This window comes from Marmota monax, unplaced genomic scaffold (genome assembly GCF_021218885.2).
Source record: "Marmota monax isolate L192 unplaced genomic scaffold, Marmota_monax_Labrador192_F-V1.1 WCK01_AAM20220418_F8-fsc00022, whole genome shotgun sequence".
Lineage (NCBI taxonomy): Eukaryota > Metazoa > Chordata > Mammalia > Rodentia > Sciuridae > Marmota > Marmota monax.
The window spans coordinates 3,875,659-3,889,160 of NW_026695215.1; the positions used below are offsets into that span (position 1 = coordinate 3,875,659).

General features: G+C 40.7%; 1 protein-coding gene across 4 annotated transcripts in view; it reads left to right on the plus strand.

Moving 5' to 3' along the window:
• Positions 1-13,502, plus strand: part of Mme (membrane metalloendopeptidase) — a 123,008-nt gene that overhangs the window by 33,863 nt on the left and 75,643 nt on the right. Inside the window, exons 1-3 of one of the 4 annotated variants that reach the window (XM_046431377.2) lie at positions 6,514-6,668; positions 10,944-11,110; positions 12,184-12,219. In XM_046431377.2, coding sequence (XP_046287333.1) covers positions 10,954-11,110; positions 12,184-12,219 — 193 coding nt within the window. In that variant the 5' untranslated portion in view covers positions 6,514-6,668; positions 10,944-10,953. Of the gene's footprint in view, positions 1-6,513; positions 6,669-6,897; positions 6,920-7,129; positions 7,296-10,943; positions 11,111-12,183; positions 12,220-13,502 lie in introns of those variants that run through there. The other 3 variants (XM_058574956.1, XM_046431376.2, XM_046431378.2) reach the window with 3 other exon arrangements.

A 13,502-nucleotide genomic window follows, 5' to 3' on the forward strand; every position in this document is an offset into this window, starting at 1 on the left:
TTTGGGTCTGGGGTGTCGGCCATGACCCTTTCATAAATGGCCAGAGAGAGATCACACCCCACCCCTTTCTGCTCCTCCATATTTCCTTATCGCATGGGTCAATTTCTGCATCCCTAATATAGGGATTGATCTATTTTCCCTGAGCCAATTGAATATTACTAATTAGTAAATTAATAAATTACTATTAATATTCAAAGCTATCTAGTAGGTTAAATCACTCCTACCTTGTTTTTTTTTTCCAGGCTATAATTTTCTTAGTTCTTCTACAAAACATTTTATAATATGCTTATTTAGATTATAATCTAAAAAATTTCTATTGGGCATTCAGTTGATAACAATCTATAGATCAGTTTGAGAATTTATAGTTTTAATATGTTGAGTATTTAACTCCAGGTACATAGTTAACTACCTGGTCTTTGACAGTCTATACAATCGCCTGCTCTTCAGGATTTTTCAAAATTTATAACTTTTAAGATTTCTGTTGGCATTTATTTCTGGAAAATGTCTACATTTACATTTATAGTATTATCTATCCATACATATGTTTGATACTATAGATGAGTCTTTTAAGATTATATTTTCTAACATTTTCTGTTACATAAAAATGTAATTAACTTATTAATATTAATCTTAAAAAAATCACATTACTTTCCTATAAAGATGGTAATCTTATATACACTGCCTTCATTTTTCAATATTGAAGATCATCCCATTTTCATGGATGAGTTTTGTTATTCCTATTTACTTCCTTCTATCATTTTCCTTTCTTCTCTCTCTCCTTTTTCTCTCTCTTTTTAAACTGCACTGTCTACACCCTCTAAAATAAATACTTAATGTAAACAAATTTGTATTTTTATGGTTTCTTTTTTAATTTTCATTTTTATACACATCTGCATTCAATTTGCTTTCTTAAGATTCTTTCTGTTCTTTTTCTAACTTCTTAAATTATATACTCATTTTAATATATCTTAGTTTTTTTTCCTCTTAAGTAAAAAGCATTTAAGACTACAAATTTTGATATACATTGGTAGATAGCATTTTCATTGACATTCAGATACAAATTTTTGAAATTTTTATTGTGATTCATCTTGGATTCATGTGTTATTTTAAATTATTTGTTTGCATCTTTTGACTTCCAATGTACATGTGACTTCATTTCTCTTGAGTTATCTTAGGGTTCAAGATGTATTACTTATAATTAGAGTCTTGGAAATTCATTGAAAATTTGCAGTTAGCACATAATCAATGTTTTTAAATATTCCTTAGATACCTGGGGGGGGGGGGAGGAGAAGCAAGTGTTCTCCATTTATTGAACAAAAAGCTCTACATATTTCCACTAGTTGATCTTTTAACACTTTATTCAGATCTTTCTATACAGGTACTGATTTGTGCATCTGATTTATCAAATACATCTGTTTCAAAATCACCCATCACTATGGTGGTTTATCAGTTTCCCCTGTCTGTTCTCATTTTACTTTTTGAAGTATAGACTTAAAATTTGTGTTATTACATGTAATCAAGTTTAGGACTATGCCATTGGCTGAATTGATTACTCTTTCTGGGGGTAAAATTGTAGTCTATTTTATCTTATAATATTGCTACATTGACAATCCTTTGGTTACATTTGCTTATGCTTTTCTATCATTTTTGACTTCAACCATTCTAAATCTTAATTTTTAAGGTGTGTCTCTTTTAAACAGGGATAGCCAAATTTTGTTTTATTTCAGTCTTTGTCTTCTAACTGGAGAATTTGATCCAATTATATTTACCATGATGAACACTTTTTTATTTACTTCTATCATCTTATTCTGTATTCCTATATGCCCTTTTTAATATTTAATTTTTCTCTTTCATTATTTTTTAAAAATTGATTTGTGTTTAATTATAGTTTCTTTCTTGCTGCAAGATTGAACCTTATGTATTCTATTTTTTATCCTTTTAGTGACAAAACTAGTAACATTTAAAGTACAATTAATGTACTCAAGTGTAAGACCTAAACATTAATCAGTATCATTATATTCTTTTCCAACAATATAAGGACTTTGGAGTACTTTGATTAATACTCTCTTAATTTGCACACTATTTATATCTGTTGAGAGCCACAGTTTAGTCGGAATGACGCCTGGCATTTTGCTAGAGGGAATGGTTGAAAGGTGACCCTGCTCCGGGATTAGGGCGGATCCTGCTGCCTTGGGAGCCTGCTACTTTGGAGTTCCCGTTGAGTTCTCCTGGGGGTTCCTGGAGAATTGGCACGTGGAGCCCGGTGGAGGGAGTGTGTTCCCGGGAAGTGTGTGTAGAGTGCAGGTGAGTTCGGGAATAAAGAGTTGCTGTTTGAACCTACAAGGCTTTTGGCGGCTCAGTTATTTGTGCCCAGCCAGACTGCGGCATATATCATTGTCTAGTATTTTAGTTTATTTTAATTTTTCTTATTGGTTTCCCACTGGAGATCGAACCCAGAGGTACTTACCACTGAGCCACATTTCCAGCCCTTTTTATTTTTTTGTTTGAGACACAATCTCGCTAAGTTGCTGAGGCTGGCCTTGAACTTGTGATTCTCCTGCCTCAGCTTCCCTAGTCTCTGGTAATACAGGGTGCACCAATGCACCCAGCTTCATTGATTGCTAAGAGCCATAAACTTTTCTTATCACCATGGTTTTCTGGTAAACGTTTCCTTAGATTTACCTGTGTGAATACTGTACTCTGCTACATTCCTTCTCGGATTTCAGATCTTCCATCAATTGTCATTTTTATTCATAAATTGATTCTCAAGAAGTGCCTGCAGTAGGAGTTAGATAGTGGCAATTCTGTCCATTTTTTTTTTTAAATTTGGCTCAGTCCAACTGGGACCACTTGACTATATTTTTAACTTGGGAATTTTCAGCCCAATATTCAGATATCTAAGGTCTGGGCTGATCATGAATTCTCACAGGAAATTTCTGTTGTAAATTTACTAGCCTGAGTTCAAGCTAAAGAGAGAGAGGAGGGGGGTGTGGTGGAGATGAGAATACAGTTTTGAATAAAAGGTACACTTTGTCAACCTTTTGGAAAAAGGTCTACCTTCTCTAGAAGTACGTGACTGACACCCCAGCAACTCTGCCAGAGGTGGTTGGGGGACCAGCAGTTAGCGCGATGAGGTTGGTGTGTGTTTCTCCATAGTTTATTGTGGATGTTTCTTCTCCCTGTCCCAGTTCTCTGAAGGACTCTCTGCTCTGAGTTTTCACCTTGCTCAGGACTAGACTTTGTAGAAGTCCCAGGACTTCCAAGTCCTGTTAAAGGAAGTCCTAGGTCATTTAGGTTTGGTGAGGCTCTCAGAGATAGATAGATTGCTCCCGGACAGCAATTTACACCTTCTAGGTTTCTGGATCATTCCCATTTCTCAGAACTGAGTCACTGCATGGCTAATAACAGCATGGCCACCTGCATGGGGACTCTCTCCCTTATTCTTGCAATTGACCAGCCTGAGTGACCTTGAATAGCCTCAGGAAACCTCAGTTCTGTGATTTTACTTACTAGAAGAATCTGGAGGTCCTTTAGAAGAGAAATTATCTCCAACTTGCACAACCTCCTTAGGAAAAGATTTCACATTCTTGATAAAACCTTACTTAAGTCTCTAATGAACTTTAATGAGATTCAATCTTGTGGTTAAATGAGTGAGGGATCCACCCCTATTGTTGATGATCAGCTGAAAGTGAAAGCCTGCAGTAACTTAAGGCTTTGCTTTTCTTTTGATGTACATTCCAGCTCAGTTCACTCTTCTTTCTGTAAAATGTCCCCACCAAGATGACATTTGAATTTCTCCCTACATTTTTTTTCTTACAAGGAGAGTGAAATAAAACTGCGATGTATGGTCATAACTAAATAGCCTAAAAATTTTTCATTAATGACTTTTTAATTAAATATAAATCATTTACATATACATTTTCAGTTGTCAGTTCAAAGTTTATAACTGAAACAAACCAAGCCATCTTATTTTCTTCTGCTGTCAAGATATTCCTGAGAGCTGGGGCTGTAAGTCAGTCACAGAGCAAATACTTAGCAAGCTCAAGGCCCAGAGATCAGCAGGGAATTGGTGTTCTTGAACTTGAGGGGTATGCCACTACCTTCAAAGAAACTTTATCAGTTTAAAACTTTTATGCAAATTAGAGAACTTGGAAAGCTCCAATGAGAGGGTTCAGTCCAGGCATATGAGCTTGATTTGCATTTCCAGTCAATATACAAGTTTTTGGATTATTCTGGCTAAGCTACTCCCTCTACCAAAAATGCATTATTATGTTAATCAGAATTACATTAAACTTTTCAGCACATGGCTCCATATGAAACAACTGATAACTGGCTATATTTTTTCAAAAATTATTTTTTCAAATTCATTTTAATTCCTTGTTATTAAGTAAAGCTGAAATAACATTTTGGCAATTTCACTGAGAAGTATTAAAAATTAAGAAATGAAGTGTTACAAGACCTAGATTTCCCTCCAAATGAATCTGAGTCAATCAATTTTCTACGTGTCTCCTCTGTAAAACTGTTTCCCGGTGTACTGCCCATGCGTCCTAGCTGACATTCTGCCCTTCCCTAATCTTATTCTTGATGCCTAAGGCTGGAGAGTCCTCTTCAGGTGGGCAGGCCAAAACCCTCCGAGCTAAGAAGCCTGCCAGAGTGAGCACAGACAGCTTCCAACTTCATTATAATCTAATTTCCATGCTGAGTGACACACCCAGCAGAGCATACTGGAAGGGCCTGTCCATAAAAGTGGTGCCTGAGTTCTGGGAAACCTCCGCCTCACCCACCCTGCTTATTCTGCATTATCAGGTGGTTCAATTAACTTGTTCAGGTGGCTTAGAGTATTTGGCTTCCCAACACCCGCGGGGGTGGGGGTGGGGAGTCTGCTTTGGAAATAACAGATAAGTAAGCATTTGAGTCAAAATGAACTGTGTTCAGATTCCAGCTGAAACCTAATAAGTGTGCTTATTTCAGGAAATCGCACCTGTAATTTGCCATGAGTACTATGCCTGCAACTTGCACAGACAGTGGAGCATAGAGGTGTGGATAGTACTTGTGAAGATCATGCACCAGATTACTCTAGATTAATTTTCTGTATTAATAGAAAATTGATATTCTCCATATTAATTTTCTCAAAATGTCTCTTTTTTTTGTTTTTTTAAATTGAGCTTTTTAATTATACATAATAAACAGAACTTGTTATATATTTGCACACATACAGTATAGCAATGCAATTTGGTCAAAAATGTCTTTTTATCATATTCCACTTAACTCTTTCCTAAGCATGTATTACCTTTTCTCCCTGCTTTTCAGTTTTCTCTACTATGAAAAAAACCCCATAAAATTTGTTAGTGTGAAGGGACTGCTCTATAGCAGTAAATCATTTTGATGTTAAAAGGTAATTCCAAATTCAGGAAAACCCAGTTGTATTTCAGAGTTAATTTCCAAGGGTGGGGTGTGTGTGTGTGTGTGTGTGTGTGTGTGTTTAATCCAAAGAAGGAAAAGGATCATTGTTAAAGCGATTTATACACTTGGCATTAAAAATACTGGAAGCAGCTGAGGGGTGTGTAGCTCTCCTGTACTCCCAGGTACTTAGGAAGCTAAGCCAGGAGGATCATAAGTTTAAGGCAAACCTCAGCAACTTAGAGACACCCTGTTTCAAAATTAAAAATATGAAGTTGTGGATGGCACTCAGTGATAGGACACCCCTGGGTTCAATTCCCAGTAGTGCAATAAAAAAAATATGCATATATATCTGACCTCCTTGGCTTCTGGGCAATTATAACTGTGAAAAGCAGTTTTAATAAAGGTCCTCCTTTGTGCAAAAAGTACTTCTTTGTTTTTCTAATGCTCAAGAAGGAATCTCAGTGTCTTAAGCGAAATGGTGTGTGCTGCTTAGCAGCATGACATTGACAAGGGTCCCGACACACCCCAGCTCATTTTAGTAGGTAGGCGCACTTTAGCATTTTATTTCGGTCTTTCTCACTCCCCACCCTGTAACCCCCAACCCAAACACACACACAGGTAGAAGATGCCTCAGAGTCAGGAGGCGGGAGTGGAGAGTTTCAGTGCAAATCCTGACATCGTGTTGCTCTGAGGAAGAAAAAGAAAGGGAGACGAGAAGAGAGGGAGAAGGAAAAGGATGGAGGAAAAGGAAAGAAATACAAAGGAGGAGGAGAGTGAAAAATCAATAGAGAGAGGGAGGAAGGAAGCTTGGACGCAGGAGGAAAGGGACGAGCAGGAGCGAAGGCGAGAGAGAAGGAGAAGCATTACTGCCCGAGTCCACTAGGGAGGCCAAGGGACCTTCACCCGCACTACAGAATCCCGAAGAGCCGGTGCATTGTTTTCTTGAAAGCCCCAAGCTAAGCAATTCCAAGAATGTTTGGCAAGGCCCTTTTGGGAATGGTGAGGTGGGGGACCCGGAGCCGGGACTTTCTCGCCGCCCCCGCCCCGTGCCGGCCCCCTCGCGTGATGAGGCAGGATTTGGGAGACCTAGCGGAAACCTTCAGGTCACCCAGGGAACTGCTCCTCTCGCTGGTCCTGCGGCTGCAAGGCGGGGTTGAGCGCGCCGAGACACGCGGGGCGCGGAGATGTGCAAGTGGCGAAGCTCGGCCGGGCGCAGGCGGGAGCAGCCGCCCAACTCCCCGCGCGGGATCTGCTGAGAGGCCACGGTGAGTCCCTCGCGCGCGGGTCCGAGGGATGCCGGGCTTCCCCGTCGCCCTGTCGCTCCGGCCGCCCCGGGCCGATCGCTCCCTGGAGTCCAGCCTTGGCGCGGCGCTCCCGGCCGGCCGGAGCGCGCGCCTCGGGGCGCTGGGGGACGCACGGAGCGACGGGCGCTCGGCGAAGCTCCGGGCCGCCCGCCCCGCGCGCTCATTGGTCGGGATGTGTCTGCTCAGCCTCCAACTTCTCCCGAATCGTGCTGGTGAGTCCCGGGAGGGCCGGCTGCACCCGGGGTTGGGGCGCAGGGGTCGCCCGGGGCGCTGGGCGGGCGCCGGCAGCGGCGGGCGCCCCTCGCCCCGCGGCGTGGGCGCAGGAGGCGTGCCCTGGGAAGGAGCCGCCGCCGGGACCAGAGCGGAGCGCAGGGGAGGGGAGGGAAGGGGCCGAGGGTGCCTGGGAGGAGGGCTCTGCGAGTGATGTCAGGTCGACTCTCCAGGTTCATTTCCATAGCTCCCTGCAGCCTCTGCCTGGGAGTTATGTTTGGTTACCGAGATCTGCGCTACCAAATTGCACCGGGGTTGATTTGGGGGCTGGGAATTTGCCATTCCGCTGTACAGACACTGGTTTTTTAAAAAAGCAAGGTTTGTTTTCATTTTGGTTTCTGTCGGATTTTCTCCTCATTTAACTCACTTTTCTATTTTTTTTTCTTTTCTTAACCTGAAGATCTTTTCATGATTCCACCTCTTCGTCTCGCTTTGAACCTTGATTTCCTATTATATAATTTATGCTTAAATCTCACAAGGGTTGGTTGGTGCGGCATGGAGGGTGTTTCTTTTGTAGATGGAAGTTTTTTTGAAAGACCTTTTCCTTACTTAACCAGTTTCAGTCTATTTGTACTGTTTTAAAATAAGGGTAATTGCAACCGATCATCTCTCTTCAGCCTCTCAATCAAGTCTATTTCTCCTCCATATGTGATTCAAATGGCAATTTTATTAAACTGGAAACTAGTATCTGGCTTGCAGCGTCAGCATTTGGAAGCTGCTACTCAGAGCAAATAGGCTCTGAGAGCGTGTAGCTTCACTCCCTTGCATTTTTGCTGGGTTCCAGCTCTTTAAAAAACGATATTGTAGTTTCTCAGACTGGATGCCCTGTGCCTCTGGGAGTGATGTTGTTGGGACTTTGTGTCCAGGACTCCATACTTCAGACCCTGGAAGCACTGGCTTAATTGATGTGTGGGAAACGTGGGGATTTCAACTGAGTGCCCTCCTCCTCAGCTTCTGCAGCCTCAATATGGAACCTGTTTTGCTTTTCTGTGCCTCAGTTTCCATGAATGCAAACTGTCATTGCCTAGCAAACCTCAGGGACTTGTAGAAATAAGTTAATGTTATAATATGCTGTGAAGATGAAATTGCTTAGACTCAGATCTCCCTTGGACAAATGGGTTATCCTCCAGGTTTCATGATTTGACAGTCTGATAAATGGATACTTAACGCTGTACCAGTGTGAGAATGAGAATTGCTACATCATATTGCTTTGGAATTCAGCTTATATTCAAGCAAAATGATAATTAATTCTGAGAATGTCAAGTTGAAGTTTTCAGGGTCCTTTTGGGGTTAGATCTCAATTCTAATCATCTACTCCCCTCTGGGGTGGTATCTGGTTTTTAGTTGAAGCTTTTTAACACATTTCTAGTTAAGGTGAAGTATTTTAAGAATGTAGGAATGTTTTTGCATATCCTGCTTTATATGAGAATCCAAGTATCAACTTTATATAATTTTCATATTTTTTTCATTTCCATGTGCCCTTTAGCCCTCTCTCTTAAATGTGGTTGTATATGATTAAATTGGAAGTTCAGGTAACTAGGAGTTAGTGCTATGTCCCTTCCTGAGGTTCAGTATCCTGACCCCTGTTTCCTTCAAAGAAAATGGCTTATCATCTGGAATTAAATGAAAATGAATGGCAAAGTTAATTAAGAGGTTAAACTTGCAGCTTTCCCTCTTTTGCTCAATACTGTTAAAAAGTGCTACTTAAGGGCAAAAAGAATCTACAAAGCTTTTTAAGAGGAACAGATGGAGAAAAAGTCTGCTGGTGACTCAAGATGACATTCTTTTGATGAAGGTCCAAGGGCTAGTAACCTGGGTCGCTACCTGAATTTCCCCAAAGCTGTTTCTGCGGCTGCCTCCACTCTCCATGCTGAAGGATAAGGGGGAGAATCCCGGGAAGGTAGCCCAGAGGGAGCAAGAAATGCCTGCCCACCAGCTGTGCCACACTGGGAAGCTTGGTGGTGCCAAAGAGCACTGCCCTGGTTCCCCAGTCTCAAGTTTACTTTACAGAGACACTGAGTCATGTTTCTCAGAAAGAAAGAAAAATAAATAAAATAAGAAAGTTTTTTTTTAACCCAGTAAAACATGTCTCTTGATTTGTCTTCTGAAATATTACTAGAGCAGGAGGAGAGAAATTTCAGAGAAATCCTAAAGCAGATGTGATTAATATTTAGGTGTTCTTTAAGGCAGGACTAGAAATTGAAGAGGACTGGGGGAATTACTCGTTTGATTGTTTGCCTCTCTGTAGAGTGTCCAGGTATTAAATTTGTTCCTGCCTTTTCTTTGCCCAACTGTCACCTCTATTAAATTAGAACTACAGTCAATGCAATTCCATATTGTAACCCCAGGGGCTGTGCTACTAAAGTAGCATGAGTTACATAACCATTAAGTAAGACATTTTAACATTCAGGTACATTACATTCCACTTTCATTGAGCAGACGTGGTTTTCATTGTTCAATAAAATATTTTTATTTAATAGTCTGTCCTTGATTATAGCCTCATGTAATCAAAGGGACAGAGTGCTTAAGACTTTGCATCCAGGACTGTAAAGTGCAGTTATGGTTCACTTATTAATGACTCCCTGGAGGAAATGAGCACCTTATTGTCTGCTGGGTCTCCCAGACCACACCTCAAATGGCCAGTCTGTTTCTCCTTTCTCTGGTGGCTCAGTTTCTACAAAACACACCCTCAGGGACTTGTGTGTGTGAATTCAACAAAGATCTTTATCTGAAAGAACATTTCTGAGCAGTTACTTAATCTAGGGACTAAATTCTACAACTACTAAATTCCACAGCTAATTTGTTCCTCTCAGAGGTTCTTTCATATCGTCAAGCACAAAAACTAAAGTTTTTTAAACTAAGTTTTGGGAAGTGGCTTATAAGAACTTATAGGCCTCTAAAAGAAGCACCACGATTTAATATTTAGGTTTGTATCCACAATTTCTGCCTAAGAGGTAAGACAGCTTTTACTGCATGATGGTGCAGTTGGTTATATTTCAAACATGACCACGTGTGTCTCTTAGAAAGAATGTTGACTTGCTGTGTGGGCTTGGACAAGTTACCTGACTTCTCTGTGGCCTATTTTCCTAGAATTGGAATATTAATATCCACCTTGTGGAGGTAAAATGAATCAGGTTGTGGAAAACTCTAAGAACTGATGCTGGCACATGGAAAGAACCCACTAGATGTCAGCTATAGTTGGTAGAAGGAATAACACTAATTTATATAAGTTAAATATTTGGCTTAAGGGCTGATACCCTAATCTGCAAGGTAGGCTTTTTTGATCATGTTTTCTTTCCTTTGGTTGCAAAAGAATCGTTGATATGGCTAATATCTTTCATTCCACTGACTTTTGGTCTCTGAGTTGACGTCTTCAGAATGTTGTCTGACCAGTTAACTGATGCCTCTATCAGCAGGAGTAGTGATTTTGAGCTGTAAAAACAAAAGTTGTTTTTATGACTAAACTACCTCAAGTGTTTGTTCCTTTTGTTTTCTATCTGTAATCATATTTCAAATTATTGCTTAGTCAAAACCTCAAGGTATTAGTCATTGATTTTGAGCTTGTAAAATAAACCACTGGAGCAAGATGTAAAATCCACCTTTGAAATTAGTCCAAAGTTCACAAGAGTGAGTTGTAAGCTTTCTTAATGATGGTACAGCCCCTTATTTGCTTATGAACTTCTGCATTAAAACTATGTGAGTGTCTAACAAACTCGCTTTGTATAACATTGCTGGAATCTTCAGTGACAGCAAACAAAACAGAAAGGTTGTGACTGGGGCCTGTGGAATTCACATAGCTGTATATTCTTTGCTTTCAGCATCTACGTTTTGACTTTTCAACAACAACTTTTATTTCTAATCTAAAATAAATTAACCTTTTACTTTTATCGAGCCACATTAAACATTTATAAAATTATACACAGTTTATTCTTATCTATTTGTTAAGATTTTTGTGTTTATCTGCAGATTTTAGGTGATGGGAAGATCGGAAAGTCAGATGGATATAACTGATATCAACACTCCAAAGCCAAAGAAGCCGAGATGGACCCCCTTGGAGATCAGCCTCTCGGTCCTCGTCCTGCTGCTCACCATCATAGCCGTGACCATGATCGCGCTCTACGCAACCTATGACGGTGAGTGACCCCATGCTGGGTGTCAGCAGGGCAAAGAGAAGGGTCTCCATCTCCTGCTCCTGCCGTCACCCATACCTTAAGAACAGAGACATATGGCAACACAGGATTCACTTGTACAGTGTAACACCTGTGTGTTGAAACAATGAACTTGAGTTGGCTCAAATACACTGCCTTTTATGTTGGAGCAAAGTTGTTAATTGCCAAATATATTTAGGGCCTTCATGTTTACTTTATGAATATATATATATATATATATATATATATATATATATATATAAAATTTTTTTTCCAAAACCTTTATTTTACTTATTTATATGTGGTGCTAAGGATCAAAGCCAGTGCCTCACACGTGCAGGGAAGCACTCTACCACTGAGCCACAACTCCAGCCCCCTAGTATATAATTTTATTTTATTAAAATATACATAGTTTTATGGCCAGCCTTAGCAATTAGTCAATTTTTGCTGTGCCATGGAAATTCTGAAGAGCTTCACAGGAATTTAAGAAGTCTAATTTGAGTCTTGGACATTTTTCACAATAGGGATTAGTAAAGATTCTTTAATGGGAAAAAGTGATTACTGAAAGATAACTGGAACAACTGATTATTTCAATTAGTCAGGCCTAAGGCTTAGTTTTTAGAGATGATAATAACAACACATTTCTCTTCATAATCAAATTAAAATTTAGGATTTTCCTATCTTCTCCCTCTATTATTTTCTAGCCATTGGCAATTATATATAACATAAGGTTTTTTTTTTTTTTTTTTTAATTTTTTATTGTGGGTTGTTCAAAACATTACAAATTTCTTGACATATCATATTCCACACTTTGATTCTAGTGGGTTATGAACTCCCACCTTCACCCCATACACAGATTGCAGATTCACATCAGTTACACATCCATTGATTTACAAATTGCCATACTAGTGTCTGTTGTGCTCCGCTGCCTTTCCCATCATCCACCCTCCCCCTAACATAAGGTTTTTAAGGAGTTGCTATTTAATGGTCAGTTTTTAAAAGCGATGGATAAAATAGAAAACATGCAAATACTTATGCATATACTCTTCTTTGTCTAGATGGCGTTTGCAAATCATCAGACTGCATCAGATCAGGTAAGCAATTGTCTTTGCATTTAATGTATAACATTTGAAAACAAAATGCTAATAGATGTATCTCCACATTTGCTTTGTTTATATTCTTCCTCATTATAGACCACTTATTTTTGTGTCTGTAATCAAGAAATACCAAAATGCATTGAAGTAGTAGATTAAATAACTTGCGTATTCTAAAAAATAATTCACTGTTTTAGCTCCGGGGTATAGGGTGACGTGATAAAGAACTATATGTCTATTTTTATGAAACTCGCTATGTAGTTGGATAAAGAAGATGAAGGCAGGGATGGTGAGCACACTGTTAAGTGCTCAATCATCTCAGGTGTGAGCTCTGAGGAGGAAGTGACCTGTGGTCATCTTGGGCTAGGTGGGGAAGTCAGGGTGTGGGAAATGCCTTGAAGGGGTCTGAGACATGGAAGCAGGCTTGATGGACAGGCATATGTGGTAGAAAGCCTTGAAAGGCCATGTGTAGCCTCAGTGTGGTGGTGAGGGGAAGCAGATCTCCTCCTGAACAGGGTGTGGTCTGGAAGCGCTACACCAGGTGGGGTGGACAGAGCAAACAGTGGGAGCTGCCTGTGACCTTCGGGGAGCCAGGGCTCAGTGGAGGCAGTGGGCAGGGAGCCCCAGATGGCCATGGAGAACTGCCGTGCTAACTGAAACAAGGGACGTGAATGAGCTGGAAATGAGGCCACTGTTTAATATCCAAGGCACTGAGGAGGGTAGTGGCAGCCACTCACAAGTAGAGTGGTTGGGAGATGAACGAGGAGGTGCTGGCTGAGCTGAGAGGAGCATCCAAGGGAGGGAGGGTGAGCAGGACGGTCGGTGGAGGTGGCATAAGAAGCTCAGATTTGGATCTGTCAGCTTGGGGACAGTGGGAGCCTCAGGAATATTTGGGTTCTCAAAAGGACAAGAGCAGAGGCATGGGGTTGAATTGAAGAAGACGTCAGTCATGAGGATAGAAGGAACAGAAGTCAGAGGAGGACGTGAGAGGAGCACGTGTCCCTGCCTCAGGAGGACAGCCACAGAGGCTGAATGCAGCTTCCTCGGGCATGAATGCTATACTCACGCCCTTTAACCATTTTCTGTTGGAAATTATCACCTGGGTTTCTGTTCACTAAGCTGCAAGATTACCAGGGGAGGTGCCTGGGAGGCGAGTCGTAGGGTCTGGTGCCCTTTGCTTTTCTGTGTTGCTTGTTCGTGGACACTCTGCTCTGGGCCTCAGGTGTGATGATCCCACATCCTGAGACCCATTGTAGGGAACTGGAGGGAGACCTCATTTGATT